At 40.3% G+C, this 27,444-nt stretch overlaps 1 protein-coding gene across 4 annotated transcripts; it reads left to right on the plus strand.

Annotated features, from left to right (window-relative positions):
- The first annotated feature begins 847 nt into the window (after positions 1-847).
- Positions 848-25,782, plus strand: LOC116504528 (zinc finger protein 850-like). 4 transcript variants are annotated; one of them, XM_032211581.1, is made up of 7 exons: positions 848-1,028; positions 1,658-2,223; positions 2,445-2,562; positions 2,696-2,778; positions 3,548-3,674; positions 4,753-6,497; positions 22,546-25,782. In XM_032211581.1, exons 2-7 carry the CDS (start codon positions 1,822-1,824, stop codon positions 24,163-24,165), a joined length of 4,095 nt encoding a protein of 1,364 aa, XP_032067472.1. In that variant the 5' UTR covers positions 848-1,028; positions 1,658-1,821; the 3' UTR covers positions 24,166-25,782. The 4 variants fall into 4 exon arrangements, with proteins under 4 accessions (XP_032067472.1, XP_032067468.1, XP_032067471.1 ...); XM_032211577.1 differs by lacking the exons at positions 848-1,028; positions 22,546-25,782 and adding an exon at positions 1,049-1,302 and having other exon boundaries at positions 4,753-6,983; XM_032211579.1 differs by lacking the exons at positions 848-1,028; positions 1,658-2,223; positions 2,445-2,562; ... (1 more) ...; positions 3,548-3,674; positions 4,753-6,497 and adding exons at positions 16,980-18,076; positions 19,460-20,021; positions 20,265-20,382; positions 20,516-20,598; positions 21,331-21,457 and having other exon boundaries at positions 22,502-25,782.
- Positions 25,783-27,444: the final 1,662 nt, after the last annotated feature.

Here is a 27,444-nt window from a genome sequence, read left to right on the forward strand (position 1 = left end):
AATACTTCAGGTTTTCAGTCATTTTTCTTTTTTACCTCATGGAATTGGAACTTTTATCTGTACTTTGCAAGATTTGCCTTCCTGCATTTTGTAATTCCACCTTTCCTCCAGTCACCTATCAGACTGCATTCTCCCATTCATCATGGCGCCTTGTTCTGAGGTAAAATTTGTAAAACTTCAGCTGAGTTTCAGCTTTCTCTCCATTTTGAAACTTGTTTTCTTGATTTTCTTTGTCAGACGGCCGCAAAAGGTGATGACATGACCCTGGACATTGGAGCTGTCATAAATATAACTCAGTTGACAAGCATCAGAATTTTAACCAGACGATCATGGGGATGCTACAAAGGTGGTAACTGTGAAAAACAGTAATAAGTCACTTTTTTTCAGTGCCATTGCAAATTTGGACCGTCACTAAATGAACTTCTTAAGCCTTCCTGTGACTCTGCCGGCCCTCTTATCTTCCCTCACTTCAAGGCTGGCTTTGCCAACAGCCACATGACACAACCCGGGCTTCAAAGGGAGGCTCCTGTTCCTTTTGAGCCTCCACAGAGATTCTCTCAATATTCACAAGATCGTTCTTAGACATTTGGGGGAAAAAAGGAAAGTCTAGAAATTCCTGCCTGCTGCAGTCAGGCAATGTCAGAGGGAGCCTTTCCTTCTACTCCAATGCCCATCATCCCAGGCCCTCATGGAACATGACCATCGGTCTTACGCCCTGACAGGGTCTGTCTGTCAGGGTCCATGTGGCGTTGCACGCAGGATCCACCAGGGGGCTCCTCAGGAAGCCGTTTGAAAGGCCTCACGGCTTCAGGGGTGGACTGAGCATGCGCTCTTTCACTAGGTCCGAGACCCTCGCGGGGCGTTTTGCAAAGAAGACTGCAAGCGCGTCCGTCCTTTCTACACTGCCCGATTCTACACCCTCCCCGCCCCTCCGGCGCTACGAGCCTTAGGCTGAGCCTTTCCAGTAGTCCAAGAGGCTGCAGGGAAGCCTTGCACGGAGGGAGATCAAGACCTGACTCCGGAGTTCAGTAAGTGCGGGGGAGTTTTTCTTCCACGGGCTGGACCGTGCGTGGAGACACGCAAAACTTCATCAAGTTCGGAGTCCTGGAAAGTGGGGAGCCCCTTGTCCCATGTTCCCCTACCGCCCCTGTGCATGCACGGACTAGGCAGGGAAGACATCAAAAGCCTCCAGGAGGAAAATCGGGACCGCCAGAAAAATCGGAGCCATTCAGGATTAAGGGAAAAATGAGAAACCTCTTTCCAGGAGAAGCCTGAATCAAATCGTAGCTGGTTTATCTTCCGGTATTATTATTCACGCATTGAATCGTGATTTGTCGATTGCGATTTCTCAGATACCCATAGAGGTTTGGGCCAGGAGGTTAATGGGTATCTAGTGGCAGAACTTCCAGTGTAACGCTATACTGGAAAGTCGAATATTGTTTTTAAAATATGTATCCAACGTTCTTAGTCCTTGATCATAATTGATCGAGAAGGTTACTACAGAATTTTTTCCACACGCAGATATGCTAGTCTACCAACTAGTAAGCTTTCCAGATATTGTTGGGTTCATAAGAATTTTATTTGGGATTTTGTGGATGCTCAGTTATTAAGTTGATCAACCTGTATTATTGGAAGTTTGTTTTGTTTTCCATTTCAGATATATAAATTGGAAATCTTTCCTGGTTCCCTTGGAATCCAAAGTATCTTGTGTGGGAAGAGGGCTAAATGGCATTTAGGAGTTCTGGCTAGACGTCTTCTGATTAGTAAAACTTCAGAGATCCATCCATCTATTTTGGAGCTGGATTAGAGACCAGAGAGAAGATGGAAGGACAATGTCCAGCAGATGGAGGAGTTGGAAAAGGCCCTCCAGTTACTCAGCTTCAGAGCTGTGGGGAAAATGGGGCAAGTTCTGGGCAGAAGAGCCAAGAGGAAGAAGCCAGCAGTTCAGAGGTCCAGTGCTGTCACTTCAGAAAAGTGCAGTTCCAGGAGGGGAAGAGTCCCAGAGATGTTTGCAGTCAGCTTCACCATCTTTGCTGTCAATGGCTGCAGCCAGAAAAACACACAAAGGCTCAGATGCTAGACTTGGTGCTCCTGGAGCAATTCCTGGCTGTCCTTCCCCCAGAGATGGAGAAATGGGTGCGGGAGTGTGGAGCAGAAACCAGTTCCCAGGCGGTGGCCCTAGCCGAAGGCTTCCTCCTGGCCCAGGTGTCTGAAAAGATGCAGGTGTGAGAATCTCTCTGAATTTGTCAATTTCTTGGAAATAGTTTTCTGGGATTATTAATTCCTATGAACAGTTGTTCCATGTGTTTTAGTCAATTCTTCCATTCTCTTTCTCCATTCTCTTTCGACTTTCATAAATAGACACTGGGGACTGCTAGTTTAAAGGTGCTGTGTGATAATTCCTTAGTGCTCTTTCTTTGTTTCTCGTATCACATCATCTCCAGAAGTCCTTGGAAGCTATCAGTAAATATCCCAAGGGAAGGAAAGAGTCATTCAGATCTTCTCAAGAGCTGCTCTTCAGAGAGACCTTACAGAAAGGTCAAAGTCAGGACACCACTCCAGGTAAAAAAAGATATTTCTGTGTGATGTGAGATCTCAATTCACACAAAGAAATAACATTTAACTAATTATTTTGCTCCTCTTGATTGGAAGGTCTCCAACTAATCTGCTTCCACCATTTTTCTCTTTCTCACAGAGAGTAGAAAGCCGTCCTTGGAAATTTTAGAATCACCTCTGCTTTGTAGTGGAGATGAAGAATTGGCTGAACCGCTAATTCGGGTAAGGAGGAGAAACATCACAAAAGGTCCACAAATCTTGGATGGATTTCATTTTGTTCTAGAGTTTTTTGCAATAAACTGCTGTTTCTAAGCAATACGAATCTGATATTAGATCCATAATTCATATTTAGCTTAGCGTGTCTTTCCCTTCTTAGGGATCCTTTGTGAGGCACTTTCTCCACCCCTCCTGCTTCACAGATTAGTTTGACCAGGCTGTTGTCAGCATCAGGCCTCTTCCTCCCCTGATCTTCCTGGGTCATTCTCACATACCATTACAAAAAATACTTTTTATTTGCCTTTTGAAGAGCATCTTTCGGACAACCATGACCTGGTGACAGAGAATCTCCATAGAGATATCCTGTTACACGCACTTCCAACACCATCATGAAGGTGTGGAGTTGGCTTACTTTTGCCCCTCAGTGGATAAAGTAAGTCAATGGCAAAAATATCAGGTGGGTTTTGCCACTATTTGGAATTGCCCATCCTAGAAAGAATTGGAGCCACTGATAACTAATGAATTTAAGACCAAACTACCAAATGACCAAGAAAACTATTTGAGTTGGCTACACTGAAGGGCATTCCAAATAATTCCAACATAATCCAATGTGTTTCATTCGTGCCAGAAGATCAAAAGCAGTGAGATCTCATTCTGAACTCTGCACAAGATGCCCATTTTGTTTACTGGATCTCTCTCCTGGAATTGGTAGAAGAAAACTGTCAAATTATTCTTGGGATTATCTGTTAAAAGGAAAACTTGTTTCCTTGTTTAGGATGTTACGTCTTTTGAGGAAGTGGCCGTGTGTTTCTCCGAGGAGGAGTGGTCTCAACTGGATGCCGACCAAAAAGCTCTCCACGAAGAAGTCATGCTGGAGAATTCCAGGAATCTGTTTTCTCTGGGTAAGAATCCCAATCTCTGCTCAGAAACACAGAAAAATCATGGGGTGGAAGACTTAGATGTTATTAAAAAAATAGATTAAGTTGAAATAAGTGATTAAAAAGATCACTTATTTATTTATATCCTGCCTTTATTTTTTAGAAATAACAAAGGCAGTGGACAAACTCAATATTCCTTCCTCGTGCTGGTTTTCCCTACAACAGCAATCCTGTGACGTGGGTTGAGCTGAGGTAGACTGGCCCAAAGTCACCTAGCCAGCATTCATCCTAAGGATGAACTAAAACTCTCACTGACCTAGTTTCTAGCCTAATCCTTTAACCAGTGACATTATGGAAGAATGAAATGTATTGAAAGAAACCTTTGCAAACTGCATAGTCTCTCTTTTTACACAAATGAAATGTGCTTTTTAATGCTTTTTGCTCATAAATTACAAAATATTCATTTCCATTCCACAGAAGATATTAGCAAGAATCTGAGGGATAAGCTATACCTATGGATGGGCGTCTCTTGATCAAGGTCCTGCCTACCAGGGTTGATATTCACTCCTGAATCTCTGCTCTAGGACCCCGATGGCCACAAGCTGCTATAACCAAGACTGGATGGGTCCTGAGTGGGATATCCCTTCTCTGAGATGTGCCCATTTGTGTACCAAATTTGGCATCCGCCTAATTGAGGGTGGGGAGCTATTGTCATACAGTAATTCCCCTTGGCTTTCAATGATTCTGCTCTGTAGATGGGGAGGGGGGGGTGAGACTTCCAATGAAGTTGGGGAGCTGGTAGGTATGCTGTTGACCCAGGATGATAGCATGTCCAATGGACTTCAGGAGTTTGTGGCACAATGGAATAGTCCCAGGTCAAAGATTAGATCTAGGTTGTGTCGTACATTCATTCTGATGTGATCCAATCAGTAGGGATACACTTTGGAAATGGGTCCTTGCTAAAATCTTAGTTTGGAATCTTCATGTTTGCCACCAAAGCAGCCAAACTCTACATATTTATGATTCTTTGGCTAAATTACAGAAGAAAAGGTTTTGATTGTTCTCCTATTCTTGCTACAGTTTTCCTTTTTCTTTTTTTAAGGCTATAATGGGCAGGAGAATAGGAATTGCAAGAAGGAATGCCAAGCAATCCTTTTGAAAGAGGGGAAAGGGAAGCCATATCAATGCATGGAGTGTGCAAAGGCCTTTAGCAGGAAAAGAGCTCTGATTCAGCATAAATCTATCCATACAGAGGGGAAGTTATATCAATGCATGGAATGCGGAAAGACCTTCTCTTATTATAGCTCTCTTCTAGTCCATCAAAGGAATCACAAAGGAGAAAGACCTTATAAATGCATGAAGTGTGGAAAAAGCTTTACTTGTAGCAGTAGTCTCAATTCCCATATGAGGATTCACACAGGAGAGAAGCCATATCAATGCAAGGAGTGTGGAAAGACCTTTACTTGCAGCAGTACTCTCAATTCCCATAAGAGGATCCACACAGGAGAGAAACCATATCAATGCGAGGAATGTGGAAAGACCTTCTCTCATAATTACTCTCTTATAATCCATGATAGGAATCACAAAGGAGAGAAACCTTATAAATGCATGGAATGTGGAAAGAGGTTTACTTGTAGTAGTAGTCTCAATTTTCACAACAGGATCCACACAGGAGAGAAGCCATATCAATGCATAGAGTGTGGAAAGAGTTTTAGCAGGAGTAGTCACCTTACCTCCCATAAGAGGATGCACACAGGCGAGAAACCGTATCAATGCATGGAGTGTGGAAAGACTTTCTGTTACTCTAAGTCTTTTATAATGCATCAAATGAATCACAAAGGAGAAAGACCTTATAAATGCATGGAGTGTGGAAAGAGCTTTACTTGTATCAGTCATCTTAATACACATAAGATGATCCACACAGAAAAGAAACCATATCATTGTGTTGAGTGCGGAAAGACCTTCAGTTATAACCGTTCTCTTATACTCCATCAAAGGATTCACAAAGGAGAAAGACCATATCAATGCATGGAGTGTGGAAAGTTCTTTACTTGTACCGGTAGTCTTAATTCACACAAAAGGACTCACACAGAAGAGAAGCCATATCAATGCATGGAGTGTGGAAAGACCTTTACTTTTACCAATCATCTTGATTCCCACAAGAAGACCCACACAGGAGAGACACCATATCAGTGTGAGGAGTGTGGAAAGTCGTTTACTTGTACCGGTAGTCTTAATTCCCACAAGAAGACCCACACAGGAGAGAAGCCATATCAATGCATGGAGTGTGGAAAGAGGTTTAGTAGGAAATATGCTCTGATTCACCATAAAACTATCCATACAGAAGATAAGCCATATCAATGCATGGAGTGTGGAAAGACCTTCTGTTATTATAACTCTCTTGTAAGACATCAAACAAATCACAAAGGAGACAGACCTTATACATGCATGGAGTGTGGAAAGACCTTTACTTGTACCGTTAGCCTTAATTTCCACATGAGGATGCACTCAGGAGAGAAGCCATATAAGTGTGCTGAATGTGGAAAGGGCTTTAGGTGGAATTCTGCTCTTACCACGCATAAAAGGATCCACACAGGAGAAAGGCCATATCAATGCATGGAGTGTGGAAAGACCTTTACTTCTGGCAGTAATCTTAATTCCCACAAGAGGATCCACACAGGAGAGAAGCCATATCAGTGCAAAGAATGTGGAAAGACCTTTACTTGTAGCAGTAGTCTCAAATCCCATAAGACAGTCCACACAAGAGAGAAACAATATAAATGTGTGGAATGTGGAAAGGGCTTTAAGTGGAATTCTGCTCTTACCACACATAAAAGGATCCATACAGTGGAGAAGCCATATCAATAAAGGGACGTAATGAGAAGTGCTTTGACAGAAATCCAGGAAGTCCTTGTCATATTACTGCAATTGAACCCAAAATTTCTGTTGCTGAGAGACAATGAGTTTTGCCCCCATTTTGTGACTTTTTTGCCACATTGAATTGCTGTTGGTAACTTAGTAACTCTGTTGTGAAATGAATCTGGCTTCCCTATTGTCCCTATTTACTTGTCACAAAATCTCAAAAGGTGATCACATGTCCAGGAACACTTCAACTGTCAAACATGAGTCTGTTGCCAAGCACCTGAAATTTGATCAGATGACCATGGGGATGCTGCAACAGTCATCAGTTTGAAAAAGGGTCACTTTTTTCAGGGCTGCTGTAACTTTTAACAATCACTAAATGAACTGTGGTAAATTGATGATTACCTTTAATTGTGTAAAATCCCATGCAAGGACCATTTGAGCAATAATCCAAATAAATTGTAGACCTTAGATATGTATGCATGAATTGCCTTTCTAGTGCAAACCAGAACAATCCTGCTTGTGGTTTTTGCCATGTTCAAATAATCAAGGAGTTCTGTGCATGTCGAAATATTCCTAATTGTTTTTCATTACATTGTTTCAAATATTCCAAAATATCAAACACAATGATCACATTAGTCTTCAAGTATCTTTTAGGTTAAAAAAAATCTAATACCTCTTGCTGATGCCTCAGTATTTCTGTTCTGGTATTCAGCCAAGTATCTGGAGCTAGCTCTTTTTCTGTCTATTCTATCTTTCTATCCCTGCTTGTCTTTTGAAGGCTAGTATGAGGAGTCTGATTTCTGCATCCAGAATGTTGGCTCTTGCTTGCCATGTCTTATTGCTTGTGAGTGCCAAATTCTTTCTTTTTAGCAGCTAACATTTGTTTTCATACACGGTACTTGATGAGTCCCACGAATCGGAAGCGATCCCATTTTTTCCACCAATTTGTCATGGGTTCTTATTAAACCATACTCCATCTGTTTGACTTTAACTCAAAAGATCCATCAAAAGTATGAACTTTAGACAATTTAAACCTGTCTCCTATAAGAGTTGTGGAGATGTCTATTTAAAAAAAATATCCAAAAGTGATACATACAAATCACACATAAGTTCTTACTATGTTTGTTCTCTTTTGCTAGATATTTAGTATATTGATACGATATGATGTTCTGTATTATACTATCACTATGTTATATACTACTAACTGATAACCTGCATTGCCCGGGTATTTATAGACGTCAAAGTGTTTGTCTGACAGGGAGCCATTTGTCTCGCAGGGGCCTTTCTTCCCCCTACTCCCATGCCCATCATCCCTGCCCTCTCCCTTCCCCCTCCCATGTGCTCCCACCTGCCCCAAATCCATCAGGCCCTTCACTATTAGTCTACTGGAGGGCAAACATCACAGCTGGCTTTCCAGAGGAAGCTGCGAAGGAATTGACATCACAAACAATTGCCACTCTAGGACGCCGCAATCACTCTCCTTAATGGACCAGGCATTCCAGAGTTATGCTGGAACACACAGATACACACACACACAAGGGGTGACTTACTCTACCAGTATTTGTTTCCAGAGGATAAGTCATCTGTGTAACAAGTTTGGTTCAAATTGCTCTAGGCGTTCTGGAACATACATACATACATACAGCCTTTTTAAATAAATATAAAATAAATATAATAATAATAGAAGACGATAGATGGATTTTCTACCTATACCATGTTATACTATTTCTATGTAAGAGCCAAGGTGGCGCAGTGGTTAAATGCAGCACTGCAGGCTACTGCTAGATCAGCAGGTCAGCGGTTCAAATCTCACCGGCTCAGGGTTGACTCAGCCTTCCATCCTTCCGAGGTGGGTAAAATGAGGACCCAGATTGTTGGGGGCAATATGCTGACTCTCTGTAAACCGCTTAGAGAGGCCTGAAAGGCCTATGAAGCGGTATATAAGTCTACTGCTATTGCTATTGCAACTATATTGTTAACTGTTGCTACTATACTTAAGGAATGAATGGCATTCTTTCTTGGCCAAGTGTAATTTTGCACATAAGAAATTTGTCTCCGGTGCATAAGCTCTCATTGTGCAACCATGTACATTGTAGTACTATACAACAATATTTTTACTCTTCCAAACTCTGGTCTGTCTTTAAATAGAAGAGTTTCCTCTATTATGTTTCTTTTATATCAATGGACAGCAGATGAAGCGCTGGCGCCTTACCAACATTGGGCTTGACTTAGGTGATGTCACGCTTTATGATCACATCATTTAGTGATGGAAGTTCTGATCCAAATTCCATTCCTTAACCAAGAATTACAGGCGGTCCACAACTTTCGACCACAGTTGAGGCCAGAATTTATGTTGCTAAGTGAGAAATTTAATGTGAGGTTTTCCCCATTTTACAACTCTTCTTGTCACATTTGTTAAGTAAATCAGTGGAATTATTAAATTAGTATTGTGGTGGTTAGTGAATCTGGCTTCTCCATTGACTTTGCTTGTCGCAAAAGTGACCCCGGGACACTGCAACCATCATAAATGTGAGTGTGACTTGTCAAACATCCACATGTAAATCATGTGACCATGCTTCAATGGTCATAAGTGTGAAAAATGGTCATAACTCAACTTTTTCAATGCCATTGTAACTTCCAATGGTCTCTAGATGAACTGTTCTACGTTGACAACTATTTGTCTGGGAATTAGACATAATTTAAGCAAGAGCAATAGAACAAAATCACATATACATCAATGTTTGGTGTGAAAAAATTTCAGGATGAAGGATTCCTCTCACAAAAGAGACCAGAATGAGAAGTGAAATCCATGTTCAAAAATACTTTTTGAAGCATTAGAGTCATCATGCTGCAGTGGTTAGAATGCAGTATTGCAAGCGAATTCTGCTTACTGCCAGGAGTTCGATTCTGACTGGCTCAAGGTTGATTCAACTTTCCATTTTTCTGAGGCCGGTAAAATGAGGACCCAGATTGTTGGGGGCAACATGCCGATTCTGTAAACTGTTTATGGGGTGTTGTAAAGCACTGTGAAGCGGTATATAAGTTGAGGTGGTATAGCTATTGCTACTTTGCCTATTGATTTTCTCAATATTCACAAGATCACAGATCATTCTTAGACCATTAAAAAAAAGGAAAGTCTAGAAATTACTGCCTACTGCAGTCAGGCAATGTCAGAGGGAGCCTTTCCTTCTACTCCAAGGCCCATCATCCCAGGCCCGCATGGAACATGATGAACTGCCCTACGCCATGACAAGGTCCATCTGTCTGTCAGGGTCCATGTGGCGTTGCACGCAGGATCCACCAGGGGGCTCCCCAGGTAGCCATTAGAAAGGCAGGGCGGCACTCGCCCGCCTGAGGGGTGGACTGAGCATGCGCCCTTTCACCAGCTCCGAGACCCTCGCGGGGCATTTTGCAAAGAAAACTGAAAGCGCTTCCGCCTTTTCTACACTGCCCGATTCTGCTCCCCCGCCCCTTCTGTCCCTCCCTTGCTACGAGCTTAGGCTGAGCCTTTCCAGCAGTCCAAGAGGCTGCAAGGAAGCCTTGCACGGAGGGAGATCAAGACCTGACTCCGGAGTTCAGTAAGTGCGGGGGAGTTTTTCTTCCACGGGCTGGACCGTGCGTGGAGACACGCAAAGCTTCATCAAGTTCGGAGTCTTGGAAAGTGGGGAGCCCCGTGTCCCATGTTCACCTGCCGCCCCTGTGCATGCACGGACTAGGCAGGGAAGACATCAAAAGCCTCCAGGAGGAAAATCGGGACCGCCAGAAAAATCGGGAGCCATTCAGGATTAGGCGAAAAATGAGAAACCTCTTTCCAGGAGAAGCCTGAATCAAATCGTAGCTGGTTTATCTTCCGGTATTATTATTCACGCATTGAATCGTGATTTGTCGATTGCGATTTCTCAGATACCCATAGAGGTTTGGGCCAGGAGGTTAATGGGTATCTAGTAGCAGAACTTCCAGTGTAACGCTATACTGGAAAGTCAAATATTGATTAATTTACCTGTTAAATCGATTTGGAAAGTCATTCATCACAATGGCTGTTTGTGACCTGACACATTTATTATCTGAATTGTACAGAGTTGGTTTTTAATGTCACAAGCAGCCATCAAAATTATTTGAATAAATAAGTAGGAATTAGAAAACAAAAACATGTTTTAAATATATGTATCCAAAGTTGATCGAGAAGGTTACTACATAAATTTTTCCACACACAGATATGCTAGTCTACCAACTAGTAAGCTTTCCATTTATTGTTGGTGTGAGGGTTGGAAATTGAGCCCTGTGTTTAAGAGGAGGTTGAACCGTGGTTTTTCCTTGGAGTATACTTTTCAATTAAGAGCAATAAACCCGAGGTATATTCTAAAAAACATATTTTTATTGTAAAATAAATAACAAACAAACTTACTGGCTAATAACTACATCTTGGTAAAGTTCCTAGCCTACCTCTTCCTGGCAAGCAAAACAGAAAGAGAAAGAAGAAAGCAAAAGGACATGCGTAGTAGGCTTACAGAGAAGAGTCAGCCTACCGTATGTCTTAGATTATAGGCACAGCTGGCAAAACAAAAAAAGCCTCGTGACAGTTGGGTTCATAAGAATTTTTTTATTTGGGATTTTGTGGAGGCTCAGTTATTAAGTTGACAGTTGGGTGGAAAAAGCTTTGGTAGGAAATATGCTCTGATTCCCCATAAAGCTATCCATACAGAGGATAAGCCATATCAATGCATGGAATGTGGAAAGACCTGTTGTTATGACTCTCTTATAAGACATCAAAGGAATCACAAAACAGAAAGACCTTATCAATGCATAGGGTGTAGAAAGAGTTTTAGTTGCAGCAGGCATCTTGATTCTCACAAGAGAATCCACTCAAGAGACAGGCCACATAAATGTGTTGAATGTGGAAAAGGCTTTAGGTGGAATTCAGCTCTTAGCACTCATAAAAGGATCCACACAGGAGAAAGCCATATCAACGCATGGAGTGTGGAAAGACCTTTACTAGTAGCACTAGTCTTAATTCCCACAAAAGGGTCCACACAGGTGAGAGGCCATATAAATCTGTGCACTGTAGAGAAGGCTTTAGAAGGAGCTATGATCTCACTTCTCATAAAAGAATCCATACAGGAGAAAAAAACCATATGAATGCATGGAAGAGTTTGAAAGGAGTAACGCTCTTATTTGCCATTTTGCCATCGAATAATGACCCCCATATCAATAAAGGAAGTGTGAGAAGATCTTCAATAGAAATGCAGATAGTCCTCAGATTATGATTGCAACTGATCCCTAAATTTCTGTGGTTCCACCACAAAACCGCGGACGACAAAATCGCGGTCGACGAAAGCGCGTATGTGACGTCATCACAGCGCGACGAAAAAGATCGAAAAATGTAAAAATAAAGCTAAAACCTTCCCCTAACCCCCCCAAACCTAACCCTAAACCTAACCCTAAACCTAACCCTTAACCTAACCCTAAACCTAACCCTAAACCTAACCCTTAACCTAACGAAAAACCTAACGCTAACCCTTAACCTAACACTAAACGTAACGCTAACACTCTAAACCTAACCCTAACCCTTAACCTAACCCTAACCCTTAACCTAACGCTTACCTTTATGTGAATCGGCTTGCTGTAATTTAATTTTTATTTCAATTTTTCGATCTTTTTCATCGCGTTGTGATGACGTCACATACGCGATTTCGTCGACCGCGCTTTTGTGGAACGCTGTTTTGACGGGTCACGAATTTCTGTTGCTAAGCAAGATAGTTGTGACTTTTGCCCCATGTTACTACTTTTCTTGCCATCTTTGTTCAGTGAATCCTTTGTTAGCTTAGTAAAACTGTTAAGTGACTCTGACTTCCCCATTGACTTTGCTTGTGAGAAGGTCGCAGAAAGTGATCACACAACCCTGGGACATGACAACTGTCATAAATATGAGTCAGTTGTCAAATATTTGAAGTTTTTTTAGTTGATCATGGGGATTCTGCAAGGGTGATAAATGTGAAAAATGGTAATAAGTCACTTTTTTCAGTGCTGTGTAACTTTGAACAATCACTAAATGAACTGTTGTAAATTGAAGACTTCCTATACAAGGACCATTTGAGTAGTAATCCAAATAAATTGGACTCCTCCTTAGATGTGCTTCCATAAATTGCCTTTCTAGTGCAAACCAGAACAAGGTGGATCACTAATCCTGCTTGTGGTTTTTCCAAGTTGAAATAGTTCAAAGGTCTTATTTGCATGTAGAAATATTCCTGATTGTTTTTCATTATATTGTTTCAGATATTCCAAAATATCAAACAAAAGTAACACATTATTCTTCAGCTATCTTTTAGTTTTTGTTTTTTTTTAATCCCACATTATTAGAGGTTATCTGATATCTCTTGCCTCAATATTTCTGTTCTGATATTGGCCCAAGTATCTTGACCGAGCCCTTTTTCTGTCTGTTCTACTTTTTCCATCCCTGCTTGTCTGAGGAAGGTTTCAGTGAGAAGTCTATTTGCTGCACCCAGGATGTTAGTTGTTGCTTACAAAGTCTTGCAGTCTGTGAAAACCAAATTACCTTCCTTTAGCAGCTAAGATTTGTTTTCATACACAGTGTTTAACAAGTCCCTTTCTCAGAGGTTATTTTTAAACCATGCCCAGTTTGATTGACTTCAGCTGAAACATCCCTCAAAAGTACTGGATTCTAGACAATTTTAATTCTCTGTTGCCCAACAAGGATTGTGGAGCTGTTTTATTTTGAAAAAATATCCAAGATACAATGTGAAAATTCTTTGTTGTTTTTTTTTTGTCTTGTACTAGATCTGTAGTGTAGTAAACATACAAACAATGTAGAAGTTCTGTCTATGTTTGATTTCCTATAATTTTTTTGTATATTTGTACTGTACAATGTTCTTTATAATATACTATTATTAGTATACTATTATACTATATAATCAGTGGTAGGATTCAGCTAATTTACAACTGGTTCTCTGCCCTAATGACCGCCTGGGTAGGCATGACTGGTGGTCATGTGACTGGGTGGGCATGGCCAAGTTGATGTCACTCATGTCACCCAGGCTCTCCTCACCCAGCCACTCACCTCAAAGGCCTCAACAAATCTATAGTTCTGTAAAAACGTTGATCACCTTTTTTCGACTTTATTATATGCATCCTGCTGGTATATAAAAGGATTTGGAATAAACAAATAAACCAAAGTTTGGTGCTAGTTTCATTTATTTCATAGCATGTGCTCTGCCATACTATAAACCTCTTAGATCCAGCAATGCATTACGCCACCTTTAATTATATAAATGTACTGAAATGCTCCCTATAATTGGTGATCAGCTTCATGTATTATTGTGTGGAAATGTGGGGGCTTTCATCCATGGAGAATTGACAGTAACATTTCTCCAATCTAACTCAATCAATCACAATAAAGAAGCAACAAATATGATGGAGTTGATTCCTGACAACCTTTTAATGAGATTTTATTATTCAGTATAAACTGAAATTCAGATTTTTTAAATACCGTAGTTCATTTGGTTTTCATTGTATTCCAATATTAAGTTTTAATTACGCTCCTTTAAGGAGAGGCAGTCTCTTTCCATTAATGTGTAACCATGCATCCATCCATTATCGTTGGGATTTCTATGGAATATCTTTGCTGGGTGTGGTTATGATTAATTCCTTTACTTAAAAATCACTTACAAAGGAGTAAGACTCTGCAGAGGGGAAATGCATAGATGCTTTAAATAAAAACCTACAATTTACTTTGGCTTGCAATCTTTGTTATTCATATGATAAAGGGTTATGGCTATTCAGCTGGTTCACTGAATTCCACAAAAAATTAAGCTACCAGTTCTACTGAATGGGTGCCAACTAGCTGAATCCCACCACTATATATAATACTATATATTATTGTCCATCTATGCCAGTGATGGCGAACCTTTTAGAGGCCGAGTACCCAAACTACAACCCAAAATCCACTTATTTATCGCTAAGTGTCCACACTGCAATTTAACCTAAATATTGAGGTTTTAGTTTATAAAAAAAAAACTTTCACTCTCTCCCCCACCCATCTCTTCCTCTCTCCCTCCCTCCCTCCCTCACTCTCCCTCCCTCTTCTATTGCTACTATATTTCTACCATACTAGTATACAACAATATTGTTACTCTTTCAAACCCTGGTCTGTCTTTAAATCTTCTCTGAGATTTCCTTTGTTGTTTTTCTTCTTTGTTAATGGACAGCAGGTGAAATGCTGGCACTTCCCAACTCTGGGATTGGCTTTTGGGATAGCTTTTTTTGCTTTATGACTGTATCACTTAATGATGGAAATTCTCATCCAAATTCCATTCCTTAACCAAGGCCTACCTGTGTGGCTCACTGTCTTGATCCCTCTTTTAACCCATCATGGGTAGTGAGGTAATTGAGTGAAAACACAACGAATGGGGATTTTTATGCTTGTGATTGTGTGTTCATGCTTACATCCTCATTCTTACAAGTCAAGTCTTTTTCTCACTGTGGCAGCCTGCATTGGAAAACATTTCTCCGGGAAAACATTCCCTCCGGGATTGGGCGGCCTATAAATCTATTAAATTAAATTAAATTAAATTAAAATTAAATTTGGTTCAGTCATGCTCCCTTTGTAAAACAAACTGTAGTTTATGACTTAAGATATCTTGAATCCTCAAGCCAAGGAAAACTGATGTCAAGTCTTTTGTCAGGTGTCCGTGGCACATGGATGGCTGGTTCAAGCCCACCCAGGGACAGCTTGCTTGATTGGTGTACAATAGATGAAGATGATGGATGTTAATTCATTCATTGAATTCTTCATCTTGGGACAGTCGTTACCACCTTCCTAATACGTTTTTCTGCCACACTTAAATATTTAGCCATCTGCTTCATTAGCTTGAACTCCCAGAATTAAAAAGCAGGAAAAGACCCCAGGCCTAAGAGGGGAAATCAGAAAGTTACTTCTTAGTTTAGTTCCTGTTGAGAATACAACAGGAGGTCAATGCCAGCTTTAGCTTGTACACAGGTTACAAATTAGGAAAGTTGAATGATGCTTCACAACATTGTGCAACTGTGGAAATCTTGTTGCTTTTAGAGAGCAAAATGTTTCTATAGAAGAGACAGACAGCTCCAGGATCTCACAGAAGCCCTTTACAAGAGATGAGGATATGGCAATCTCATCAAGACAGAATGCAGAACAAATTCCTAGGCAGTTTTTCTGAAATCAGTTGTTTGACTCTGTCTAACCTCCCAAGAACTGAACAAATGACAGCCACATCCACTGAAATAGGAAATCCCTGAGATATCAGTGTCTTTATCCCATGTGGAAGCTCCAATTTGCACACAACCTCTTCAACCAAGTTCTTTCCATTTTTTATCTTTACCTATGACGTACTGGTTGTACAGGAGATTTTTTGAAAAAGAAACTCTCCTGAACTTCAGGATTGAACTAGCCAACTCTTTGACAAACTGATTAAATTAGGAAACGCTATGGACATAGTATACTTGGACTTTAGTAAGGCATTTGATCAAGTTGACCACAACCTACTTCTTGTTAAGATACAATAGTATGGGATAGAGAATATCACAACCAGATGAATTTGTAACTGGCTCACCAATGTCATTCAGTTTGTATTCCTCAATGTAACCATAACTACATGGAGGGAGGCATGCATTTCCCTAAGTGCAGTGAAATCAGGAAATTATTTCTACCTTTTGGTTCTTTACTGAACTGAAGGTGAAATCAATGCCAGCCACCAAGAATGGGGTTCTTTTTCTCACACTGAAAACAGAATCCAGGATAAAATCTTTGGTTATGATGCCATGTGAAGGGAGAGAAGAGAGGTTTGTATTGCAAAAATCAAGCATGGAACAACAAAGATTTTGTAGCAATTTGCATCGTAGACTGTATGGCTGCATTCACACCGTGTGACATATGTGGCTACAATAGAGTTGGGTCATTTGCACTTCAACCTGTTGTGGGAACCCAGCCCAGGGGCATTGTACAATATTGTTATTCTTAAACGGAAAAACATTTTTACTTATATTCATTAACTTTATGTGCTGCCCATCTCACTCCACAAAGTGACTGTGGGCACTTCTGACGACATCGGGAACATTCAGTTTTGCAAATGTTGCAAAGTTCTAGTGGATTAGCTCTAGTGGACTGAAATTTCCATAATGTGGAATGTACATTAGCTTATAAGTCCAAAGAGAATTGAAGTTCCATAAAACTGACAGAATTAAACAGGAGGTATTTAGAAGGAGCCTTGCTATATAAAGAAATGGCTGAAAAAAGAAGAGCAAGAATGAGATGTTAAGGTCATTTTTAAAAAAATGCTCCTTAACCACTATTTCCGCTCTATGTACATGTTTTCTTTCAATAATTGTAACTAAATATCATTTTTTCTTCAGAGAAAATTGGCTGAAAAGAACCAGGCTTTTGGAAAGAGAGAGGTTAATTCTATTCTTTTTAAATTGTTTCTTTACTCTATTTCCCCATTTCTTTATTTTATTGATAAATCTTTTTGTTTTACTGCACTGTCATATCCAAATCCAGACTGATCTCTTCAAACCAGTGGTATTTGAGCCTTATATTTACTTTTCAACATTTGCCTTTCCTAATTTTGTAATACCAGCTTTTCTCCAGTCACACATGAGATTTCAATCTTTCATTCTCCATTTCTCCATCATGTCACCTGTTTTGAGGTAAAATTTCTAAAAGGTCTATGAGTTTCAGCTTTCTCTCCATTTTGCAACTTGATTTCTTTTGGGCGTCTTTTTTTTCCTCAGGATTGTTTCCTCGGGATTATTTTTATTATTGTGGGCTTCCTCTTGGTGCTCCCAACTCTCCTTTGCCACTCAGAGGCATGACTTTGAAAAGGCAGCTGTAGTAATTGAACTCAAGAAAGAAAGTCAATACAAATCTTAACTTTCCTAACTCATCTTTCCTCCCTGGGTCTCTGCCAGCCCCCATGTCTTCCATCACTCCAGGGTTGAGTTTGCCAACAGCCACAATATTTAAGCTTGTCTTTCAAAGAGAGGCTTTGTTTCTTGTCTTTTGACAGCCCTGTCGTTTCTGACGGGATTTTTGCTCCTTTTTGAGGCCTCCTTCAGCAGAGAAGTTGCTCTTGAGTAAAGTGGCTTTTGAGCCTCCCCAGAGATTTCCTCAAGGTTGGCAAGAACACAGATGGTTCTTAGACATTAAAAAGAGGAAAATCTGGAAACTGTCGCCTGCTGGAGACGACACAGCCTTTCTAGGCAGGCAATGTTAGAAGGGCACTTTCCTGCTAGTCCAATGCCCATCATCCGAGTCCCACATGGAACATGGTGATCCCCTCCGTGTCCTCTGGCATCGCTCGGAGGATCCTCCAGGGGGCGTCCTCGGTAGCCGTTGGAAGAACCGGGCAAAGATCCCTCCCCCTCCCGCTTTCGAAGAAAACTGAGCATGCGCCTTTTTCTTTCCCCGTCACAAGCGTTCTCCGGGCCAACCCCCACCCACTCCGAAAAGGCTGGGAGCCCATCTGGCTTTTCTACCGTGTCCGATCCGACTCCCCTTCGCTCTGAACCTTAAGGTGAGTTTTTTTACAGAAGTCCAAGAGTTTGCAGGTAAATCTTACGCGGATGGAGATCCAGACGCTGTTATTGGAGGCGCGCGTGGCGACCTGCAAAAGTTCATCAGGTTCGGAGTTATGGGAAAGGGAGACCCCGTGGTCCCATGTTCCCCTGCCGCCCCTGTGCATGCACGGGCCAGGCAGGGGGGAAAGCAAAGCTCCGGACCCTCGCGCTGCTCCTGGGGGGTGGGGGTGGGGAATCAGGATCGGTGAAACGAGGGATGCATTTACCCTCCATTTCATTGGGGGAAACCCTACAAGGGGGGTGGCGGGGGAGAGAGAGGTCGGCTTTGCAAAACAAATTTCTACTTTCAAATCAGTCTTGATTCCTGGACAATTTCCTGCATATTTGGTGGCCCCGTTTTCAGAAAGGGGTTCCCTCTCCTCTTTCCTAGGCTGAGAGAATCGACCTGCCGAAGTCGCTCCTGCTGCCTTTGCATGCAAGGCTGCAACTCCTTGTGCAAGAAATTGGATATAAGGTGTGCAATGACTGGGACTCGATTTCCTGGTTTCCAGCCTTTCACCACCAACTGGTTCTTCCAGCAGATCACACGATCCTCCACATCATGTTAAACCGTAGATGGTTTATTCTGGAGGGACATAGCAATAAGAATTACTTAAACCTTGGTGCTATTTTGCTTTAGTCAGAAATTAGTTTAACTCTTGCTACCTTTCTTCTGTATTCTTGCTTCTGGCTAGGAACTTTACGCTCCATATATAAGGAAGGCAGGAGCAAGAGCTTCCAAGTGTTGAGTCAAAATAGATAAGAAAGAAGGTTTTGTCCACAACGCTACAAAGAAGGCTCTATAAGATAAGGGAGGCCAGGAAGAAGGCATGGACACCCAAGTCTACATGAAATGCTCTGAGTAATAATCCCTATCTGTGCTCAGAAGCAGAAAAGTCATGGGGTCAGTGAGGGAGGCTTAGATGTTATTAAAAAATAGGTTAAGTGAAATAAGTGGTTTTTAAAAAATCATTTATTTATATCCTGCCTTTATATATTTAAAATAATAAAGGCAGTGGACAAACCCAATATTCCTTCCTCCTGCTGTTTTCCCTACAACAACCTTATGACATAGGTTGACCTGAGAGAGACTGGCCCAAAGTCACCAAGCCAACATACATCCCTAAGTCTGAACTATACTCACAGTCTCTTTAGTTTCTAGCCTGGTGCCTTAACTGTTTCACCAAACTGAATTTATAGAAGAAGAAAATTTATTGAAAGAAAAATTGGAAACCTTTATAGCTTTCCTTTTTACATAAAGCAAGGAATTCCTATTTGGTTTTTTGTTGTTAACTTGGTCAGCCTGTATTTCTGGAAGTTTCTTTTGTTTTCCATTTCAGATATATAAGTTGGAAATCTTTCCTGGTTCCCTTGCAGTCCAAAGTATCTTCTGTTGGAAGTGGGTTGAATGGTCAGACATCCTCTGATTAGTAAACCATGGGAGATACATCCATCCTTTTTGAAGCTGGATTAGAGACCAGAGAAAAGTTGGAGGGACAACACCCAGCAGATGCAGGAGTTGGAAAAGGCCCTCCAGTTGCTCACCCTTGGGGCTGTGGGAAGAATGGGGCAAGCCTTGGGCAGAAGAGCCAAGAAGAAGAAGTCAACAATTCAGAGGTTCAATGCTGTGACTTCAGAAAAGTGCAGTTCCAGGAGGGGAAGAGTCCCCGAGATGTTTGCAGTCAGCTTCACCGCCTTTGCCATCAATGGCTGCAGCCGGAAAGACACAGCAAGGCTCAGATGCTGGACCTGGTGCTCCTGGAGCAGTTCCTGGCTGTCCTTCCCCCAGAGATGGAGAAATGGGTGCGGGAATGTGGAACAGAGACCAGTTCCCAGGCAGTGGCCCTGGCCGAAGGCTTCCTCCTGGCTCAGGAGTCGGAAAAGATGCAAGAAGAGTTGCAGGTCTGTGAATGTAGTCTTAGCAGCTCTAAAGAGGAGCTCTCTGAATTTGTGAATTTTTGCAGAGTTTTCTGGGATTATTAACACCTAAGGCCAGTTGTTCCATTTTTCTTCCAGAAAATGTTTTTGGGTCAGTTTTTCCATTCTCTTTCAAATTTCAGCAATGGGCAGTGGGGTCTTCTGGTTTAAAAGTGCAGTATGATAATTCACTAATACTCTTTGTTTCTTGTCTCACATCATGTCCAGAAATCCTTGGAAGCTATAACTGAGTATCCCAAAAAGAGGAAGAATTCATTTAAATCTTTTCAAAAGCTGCTTTTCAGGGAGACATTACACAAAGATCCAAGTCAGGACACCACTCGAGGTAAGAAAATTTCTTTCTGTGTGATGTGAGATTTCAACACACATAAAGAAATAACATTTAACTCATTCTTTTGCTCCTCTTCATTAGAATGTCTCAAACTAATCCGCTTCCACCATTTTTCTCTTTCTCACAGAGAGTAGAAGGCTCTCCTTGGAAATGTTAGAATCACCTCCTCTTTGTGCTGGAGCTGAAGAATTAGCTGAACCGCTACGTCGGGTAAGGAGGAGAAACATCAGAAAAGGTCTATGAATCTTGGGTGGGTTTCATTTTGCTCTGGAGTTGAGTGTAATAAATTGCTGTTTCTAAGCAATACGAATCTGATATTAGATTCATAATTCATATTTCACTTAGTGTGTCCTTTCACCTCTGAGGGGATCCTTTGGATGACACTTTCTTTACTTCTGCTCCACAGTCAGATTTCTTTGATCGGACTGTTGTCATCCCTGGGTCTCTTTCTCTCCTGGTCTCCCCAAGTCATTTTCACATACCATTACAAAAAATACCTTTTTTTCCCTTTTGAAAAGCATCTTTGGGTCAAGCATGACCTGGTGACAGAGAATCTCCATAGAGATATCCCGTTAAAAGCTCTTCCAACACCATCATGAAGGTGTGGAGTTGGGTTATTTTTGCTCCTCAGTGGATAAAGTAAGTCATTGGCAAAAATATCAGGTGGGTTTTGCCACTATTTGGAATTGCCCACCCTAGGAAGAATTGGAACTACTGATAATTAATAAATTTAAGACCAAACTACCAATTGAGCAAGAAAACTATTTTAGTTGTCTACACTGAAGGGCATTCCAAATACTTCCAACGTGATCCAATGTGCTTCACTTGTGTGTCAGTCAAAAGCAGTGAGATGTAATTCTGAACTCTGCACACTCTGTTCACTGGTTCTCTCTCCTTGAATTGGGGCTATCTGCTCAAAGGAAAGCTTGTTTCCTTGTTTAGGCTGTTGTGTCTTTTGAAGAAGTGGCCGTGTATTTCTCCAAGGAGGAGTGGTCTCAACTGGATGCTGACCAAAAAGCGCTCCATGGACAAGTCATGTTGGAGAATTCCAGGAATCTGTTTTCTCTGGGTAAGAATCTTTATATGGGGTAGAGGACTTAGATGTTATTTAAAAATAGATTAAGTGATTAAAAAGATCACTTATTTATTTATATCCTGCCTTTATTTTTTGAAAATAACAAAGGCAGTGGACAAACTTAAAATTCCTTCCTCGTGCTGGTTTTCCCTGTGACACGGGTTGAGCTGAGAGAGACTGGCCCAAAATTACCTAGCCAGCATTCATTCTAAGGATGAACTAGTACTCACTGACCTAGTTTTTTGCTTGATCCTTTAACCATTTGACCAAACTGACATTATGGAAGAATGAAATTTATTAAAAGAAAACCTTGGAAACTGCATGCCCTCTCCTTTTCCATAAATGAAATGTAATTTTAATGCTTTCTGCTCATAAACTATAAAATATTCATTTCTATGCCACAGAAGATATTAGCAAGAATGTGAGAGGTAGGCTGCACCTAGGTATGGACCTCTCTTGAGCAAGGTTCTGCCTACCAGGGTTTAGTATTCACTCCTAAATCTCTGCTCTAGGTTCCTGATGGGCCTGAGCTGCTATAACCAAGACTGCGTGGGTCCAGAGTGGGATGTTCCCTTCTCTGAGATGTGCCCACTTATATACCAAGTTTGTCATCAGCCTAATGAGGGTCAGGAGCTACTGCCATACAGAAATTTCACTTGGTTTTCAAAGATTCTGCTCTGCAGACAAGTGTGGATGAGACTTCCAGTGAAATTGGGGAGCTGGTTGGTATGTTGTTGTTCCAGCATGATAGCGTGTTCAATGGACTTCAGGATTTTGTGGCACCATGGAATAGTCCCAGGTCAAAGATTAGATCAGGGGTGTGTCTTATATTCATTGTGATGTAATCAAATCCTGTTAGATGAGAATTAGTAAGAATACATTTGGAAATGGGTCTTTGCTAAAACCTTAGTTTGGAATCTTCATGTTTGCCACCAAAGCAGCCAAAATATAATGATGATTCTTTGGCTAAATTTCAGAAGAAAAGGTTTGATTTTTCTCCTATTCTTGCTACTTTTCCTATTCTTTTTCTTTTTTAAGGCTATAATGGGCAGGAGGAATGCCAAGTGATCCATTCGAAAAAGGGGGAAAGGAAGCGATATCAATGCATGGAGTGTGGAAAAATGTTTACTCATAGCAGTAGTCTCCATTCTCATAAGAGGATTCACACAGGAGAAAAGCCATATCAATGCATGGAGTGCGGAAAGACCTTTAGTAGGAAAAATGTTCTGATTCAGCATAAAACTATCCATACAGAGGAGAAGTTATATCAATGTATGGAATGTGGAAAGACCTTCTCCTATAATAGCTCTTTTAAAATCCATCAAAGGAATCACAAAGGAGAAAGACCTTATAAATGCATGGTGTGTGGAAAGACTTTTACTTGCAGTAGTAGTCTCAATTCCCATAAGAGGATCCACACAGGAGAGAAACCATATCAATGCATGGAGTGTGGAAAGACCTTTCCTTGTAGCAGTCGTCTTAATTCCCATAAGAGGATCCACACAGGGGACAAGCCATATCAATGCAAGGAATGTGGAAAGACCTTCTCTTATTATAGCTCTCTTATAGTCCATCATAGGAATCACAAAGGAGAAAAACCGTATAAATGCATGGAGTGTGGAAAGGCTTTCAGTAGTAGTAGTCATCTTGCCTCCCATAAGAAGATCCACAGAACAGAGAAATCATATCAATGCACGGAGTGTGGAAAGTCCTTCAGTTATTCTAAGTCTTTTATAAGGCATCAAATGAATCACAAAGGAGAAAGACCTTATAAATGCATGGAGTGTGGAAAGAGCTTTACTTGTACCAGTCATCTTAAGACTCATAAGATGATCCACATAATAGAGAAGCCATATCATTGTGTGGAGTGCGGAAAGGCCTTCAGTTATAATCGTTCTCTTACAATCCATCTACGGATTCACAAAGGAGAAAGACCATATCAATGCATGGAGTGTGGAAAGACCTTTGCTACTAGCAGTCATCTGAATTCTCACAAGAGGATCCACACAGGAGAGAAGCCATATCAATGCATGGAGTGTGGAAAGACCTTTATTTTTACCAGTAATCTTGATTACCACAAGAAGATCCACACAAAAGAAAAACCATATCAGTGTGAGGAGTGTGGAAAGACATTTGTTTGTACCAGTAGTCTTAATTCCCACAAGAAGACCCACACAGGAGAGAAGCCATATCAATGCATGGAGTGTGGAAAGAGCTTTAGTAGGAAAAGAGATCTGATTTACCATAAATCTATCCATACAGAGGAAAAGCCATATCAATGCTTGGAGTGTGGGAAGAGCTTTAGTTGCAGCAGACATCTGGATTCCCACAAGCGGATCCACACAGGAGAAAAGCCATATAAATGTGTGGAATGTGGAAAGTTCTTTAGGTGGAAATCTGCTCTTACCATCCATAAAAGGATCCACACAGGAGAAAGACCATATCAATGCATGGAGTGTGGAAAGACCTTTGCTAGTAGCAGTAGTCTTAATTCCCACAAGACGATTCACACAGGAGAGAAGCCATATCAATGCAAGGAATGTGGAAAGACCTTTGCTAGTAGCAGTCATCTGAATTCCCACAAGAAGACTCACACAGGGGAGAAGCCATATAAATGTATGGAGTGTGGAAAGAGCTTTAGTAGGAAATATGTTCTTACCACACATAAAAGGATCCACACCGGGGAGAAACCATATCAATAAAGGGAAGTGTGGGACTTCCAATTGACATCGCGGCAATACAGACACTGGCGAATGGGTGTTCCCTTTCCTGTGCTGAATTCTTCATGTTTGTGGGCTCCGGAGGGAGCCAATGCCAATCTGAAGGAGTGATGAAGCAAAGGGGGGCACCCTGTGAGGTCGGGGAGAGTTGCAACTCTTCTGTCTCGCCCTGGGTTTTTTCCCCCTCTCAGCCACGTCAAGAAGAAGCAGACTAAATATGGCTGCTGCAACGAAGTATAACAGCTAAGAATGGTGCTGGAGAGAAGAAGGTGAGCCGTGTTGGAACTGGGGGAGAGGATTTTTTTTCTGCACTAAATTTAACCCCAAGAAATAATTTCGAACCATCTGCCCAGAACTATGTATTAAAGTTGCATTTAAGCATTTTGGGGCACCTTGAAATAATGCCTAACCAGAAATGGAGGCGCAGGAGAGTAAATAATAGACTTTGAAATAAATAGAAAAGTGGATTCCTAAACTGGGAAGAAGCGGTACTGGGAAGGCACTCTTAAATGTTGGAATTATATATTTACAAAACTCATTCTGCTTTTTCAATTGTTTTATAACCAAAACCAGGACAGACTTGTAAACTGAAATCTAAGAGGAGAGTGCCACCTGTTGATAAAAAGGAAAATAACAAGCCTTCCACTGAACGTCTTTCCATTGGATTATTTTTAGTTACTCTATGAGTATTGGAGATTCAAATATGAAAATGTGGAAGTTATTCAATTAGAGACATCTGAATATTATACTAGATGATTGAATTTGTAAAAAAGGACATAAAGGGGCTTTTGATAACTTCTGGGACTACTTAAATGGAACTGATTGTTAACCCATGAGACATAAAGAAATGGGACTAGTCTACTACCTGAAGGGTAATTCAAAGACCGAATAAATAGTTCTTGAACTGTTGGATAAAAGTTAATTTCTCTTTTTTTCTAAAAAACAAAAACAAAATATGAATGAGTGGAATTATACAGGAGATGGGTTTACTCTTGCAAAATACAAAATACATTATGGATAAATGATTTTAAAGAGATCATGGGAAAAATGGAAAATACCATACAAGGAATGATGAGTACAGACCCAGGTGCCCAGGAAAGGGAGGAGTCAAAAGAAGAAATGAAGAAGAAAGAAGACAAAGAGGAGTTAACAATGAAAATAATAGTGATTGATGAATTAAACCAGGGTTAGTGAGTTGGAAGAAATGTTAAATGGAGACAGGAGCCTGGGTAGAAATTTTAAAAATTAGGCAGTGTAAGAGGGTAGAGGTGGGAGGAATACTTAGATTGGACATTCGAGAAATAGACATAGACAGAGATTTAAGAGAGGAATTTGTGAGGCAAATTTAAAAAAAAAGAAGCAATTAAAGTATTGAAGTGGGCAAGAAATGATGGATAGATGATTTTATTGTTTATTGTTGTTTTGATTCGCTTTTCCTTTTTCCTATCTTTTAAAGCATAGCAATTTAAAGTATGAAGCGGGCAAGAGATGATTGTGGATGATTCTGTTTTTTGTTGTTTTGAATTGCTAGAAGTTAGGAAAGAAATAAAAAGTTTCTCAATAAAGGGTGATATGGTTAAAAGCTAGAATAAGTGATAAATTTTATATTTGGGAATATTAATGTATACATTTTATCTTATAAAATGAAAATAATGTTAAAATGTGGACTAATTGAAAAATAGATTGCAACCTAGCATAAATGTGTATTGTTATTAGAGATATATAAATTATTTGAATGTAATAATTATGTTTAATCTGATTAGTTTCATTTGGATTAGAATGCATGGCACCCAGGTGCTTCACTGTTCATGCATTTATTTGACATTTTCATAAATAAATAAAAAAGTATACTTAAAAAAATAATAGTTGTGAATGCTCCAACACTGGAAGTCTTTAAGAAGATGTTGGATAGCCATTTGTCTGGAACGGTATAGGGTTTCCTGCCTAGGCAGGGAGTTGGACTAGAAGACCTCCAAGGTCCCTTCCAATTCTGCTATTGTATTGTATTATATTGTATAATAAAGGGAAGTGTGAGAAGTGGTTCAACAGAAATCCAGGTAGTCCTCGGCGTATGTCTACAATTGAGTCCAAAATTTCAGTTGCTGAGAGAGACAGTTATTAAGTGATTTTTGCCCCATTTTATGACTTTTTGCCACAGTGAATCACTGTTGGTAAGTTAGTAACTCTGTTGTGAAATGAATCTGGCTTCCCTATTGTCTTTACTTGTCACAAAATCCCAAAAGGTGATCACATGTCCAGGAACACTTCAACTGTCATAAATATGAATCAGTTGCCAAGCATCTGAAATTTGATCAAATGACTATGGAGATGCTGCAACAGTCATACGTTTGAAAAATGGTCATGTCACTTTTTTCAGTGCTGCTGTGACTTTAACAATCAGTAAATAAACTGTTGTAAATTCAGGATTACCTATCATTGTCTAAAATCTCAAACAAGAACCATTTGAATAATAATCCAAATAAATTGTAGACCTTCGATATATATGTATAAATTACCTTTCTAGTGCAAACCAGAACAAGGTGGGTTTTTGTCAGGTTCAAATCATCATTTTGTGCATGTCGAACTATTCCTGATTGTTTTTCATTATTCCAAAATACCAAACACAATTATCACATTATTACTAGATGAACTGTTGAAAGTTGCGTACTAGTCTGGGAATTCAACATAATTCAAGCAATAGAAATAGAACAAAATCACATATATATCAATGTATTCCATGAAAAAGTTTTAGAATGATGAATTCCACTCCCCCAAAAAACTAGAATAAGAAGTGAAATCCATGTTCAAATACATTTTTGAAGCATTAGAAGCCATGGTGGTGCAGTGGTTAAAATGCAGTATTGCAAGCTAATTCTGCTGATTGCCAGGAGTTTGATTCTGGCCGGCTTAAGGTTGATACAAATTTCCATTCTTCGGAAGCCAGTAAAATGGGGATCAAGATTGAATGGAGCAATGTGCTGACCCTCTAAAACGTTTATGGAGTGCTGTAAAGCACTATGAATTGGTATATAAGTTTAAGTGCTCTGTCTATTACTATTTTGCCTTTCTAAGACATAAGAATAATTAGGAAATCTCTAAATTCAATTTAAATAAATTGGATTTAATTAAGGTTAATTGCAGTTTAATTAGATTTGAAAAAATTAGCTTTGGATTTAAATAAAATTAAATATCACTTGTATGAGACATTTTTAAATTCTTTCTACTAAATTAAAAAGGGAAAATTTTGGAACTATTTGGAAG

Source organism: Thamnophis elegans, chromosome 2, assembly GCF_009769535.1.
Source record: "Thamnophis elegans isolate rThaEle1 chromosome 2, rThaEle1.pri, whole genome shotgun sequence".
Lineage (NCBI taxonomy): Eukaryota > Metazoa > Chordata > Lepidosauria > Squamata > Colubridae > Thamnophis > Thamnophis elegans.

Excerpts from the sequence above, each read along its gene's own strand:
- LOC116504528 (XM_032211581.1), top strand. The coding sequence starts at position 1,822 with ATGGAAGGACAATGTCCAGCAGATGGAGGAGTTGGAAAAGGCCCTCCA. Across the intron at positions 2,563-2,695 it reads AAGTCAGGACACCACTCCAG|AGAGTAGAAAGCCGTCCTTG; the intron begins GTAAAAAAAGAT and ends TCTTTCTCACAG. Across the intron at positions 3,675-4,752 it reads CAGGAATCTGTTTTCTCTGG|GCTATAATGGGCAGGAGAAT; the intron begins GTAAGAATCCCA and ends TCTTTTTTTAAG.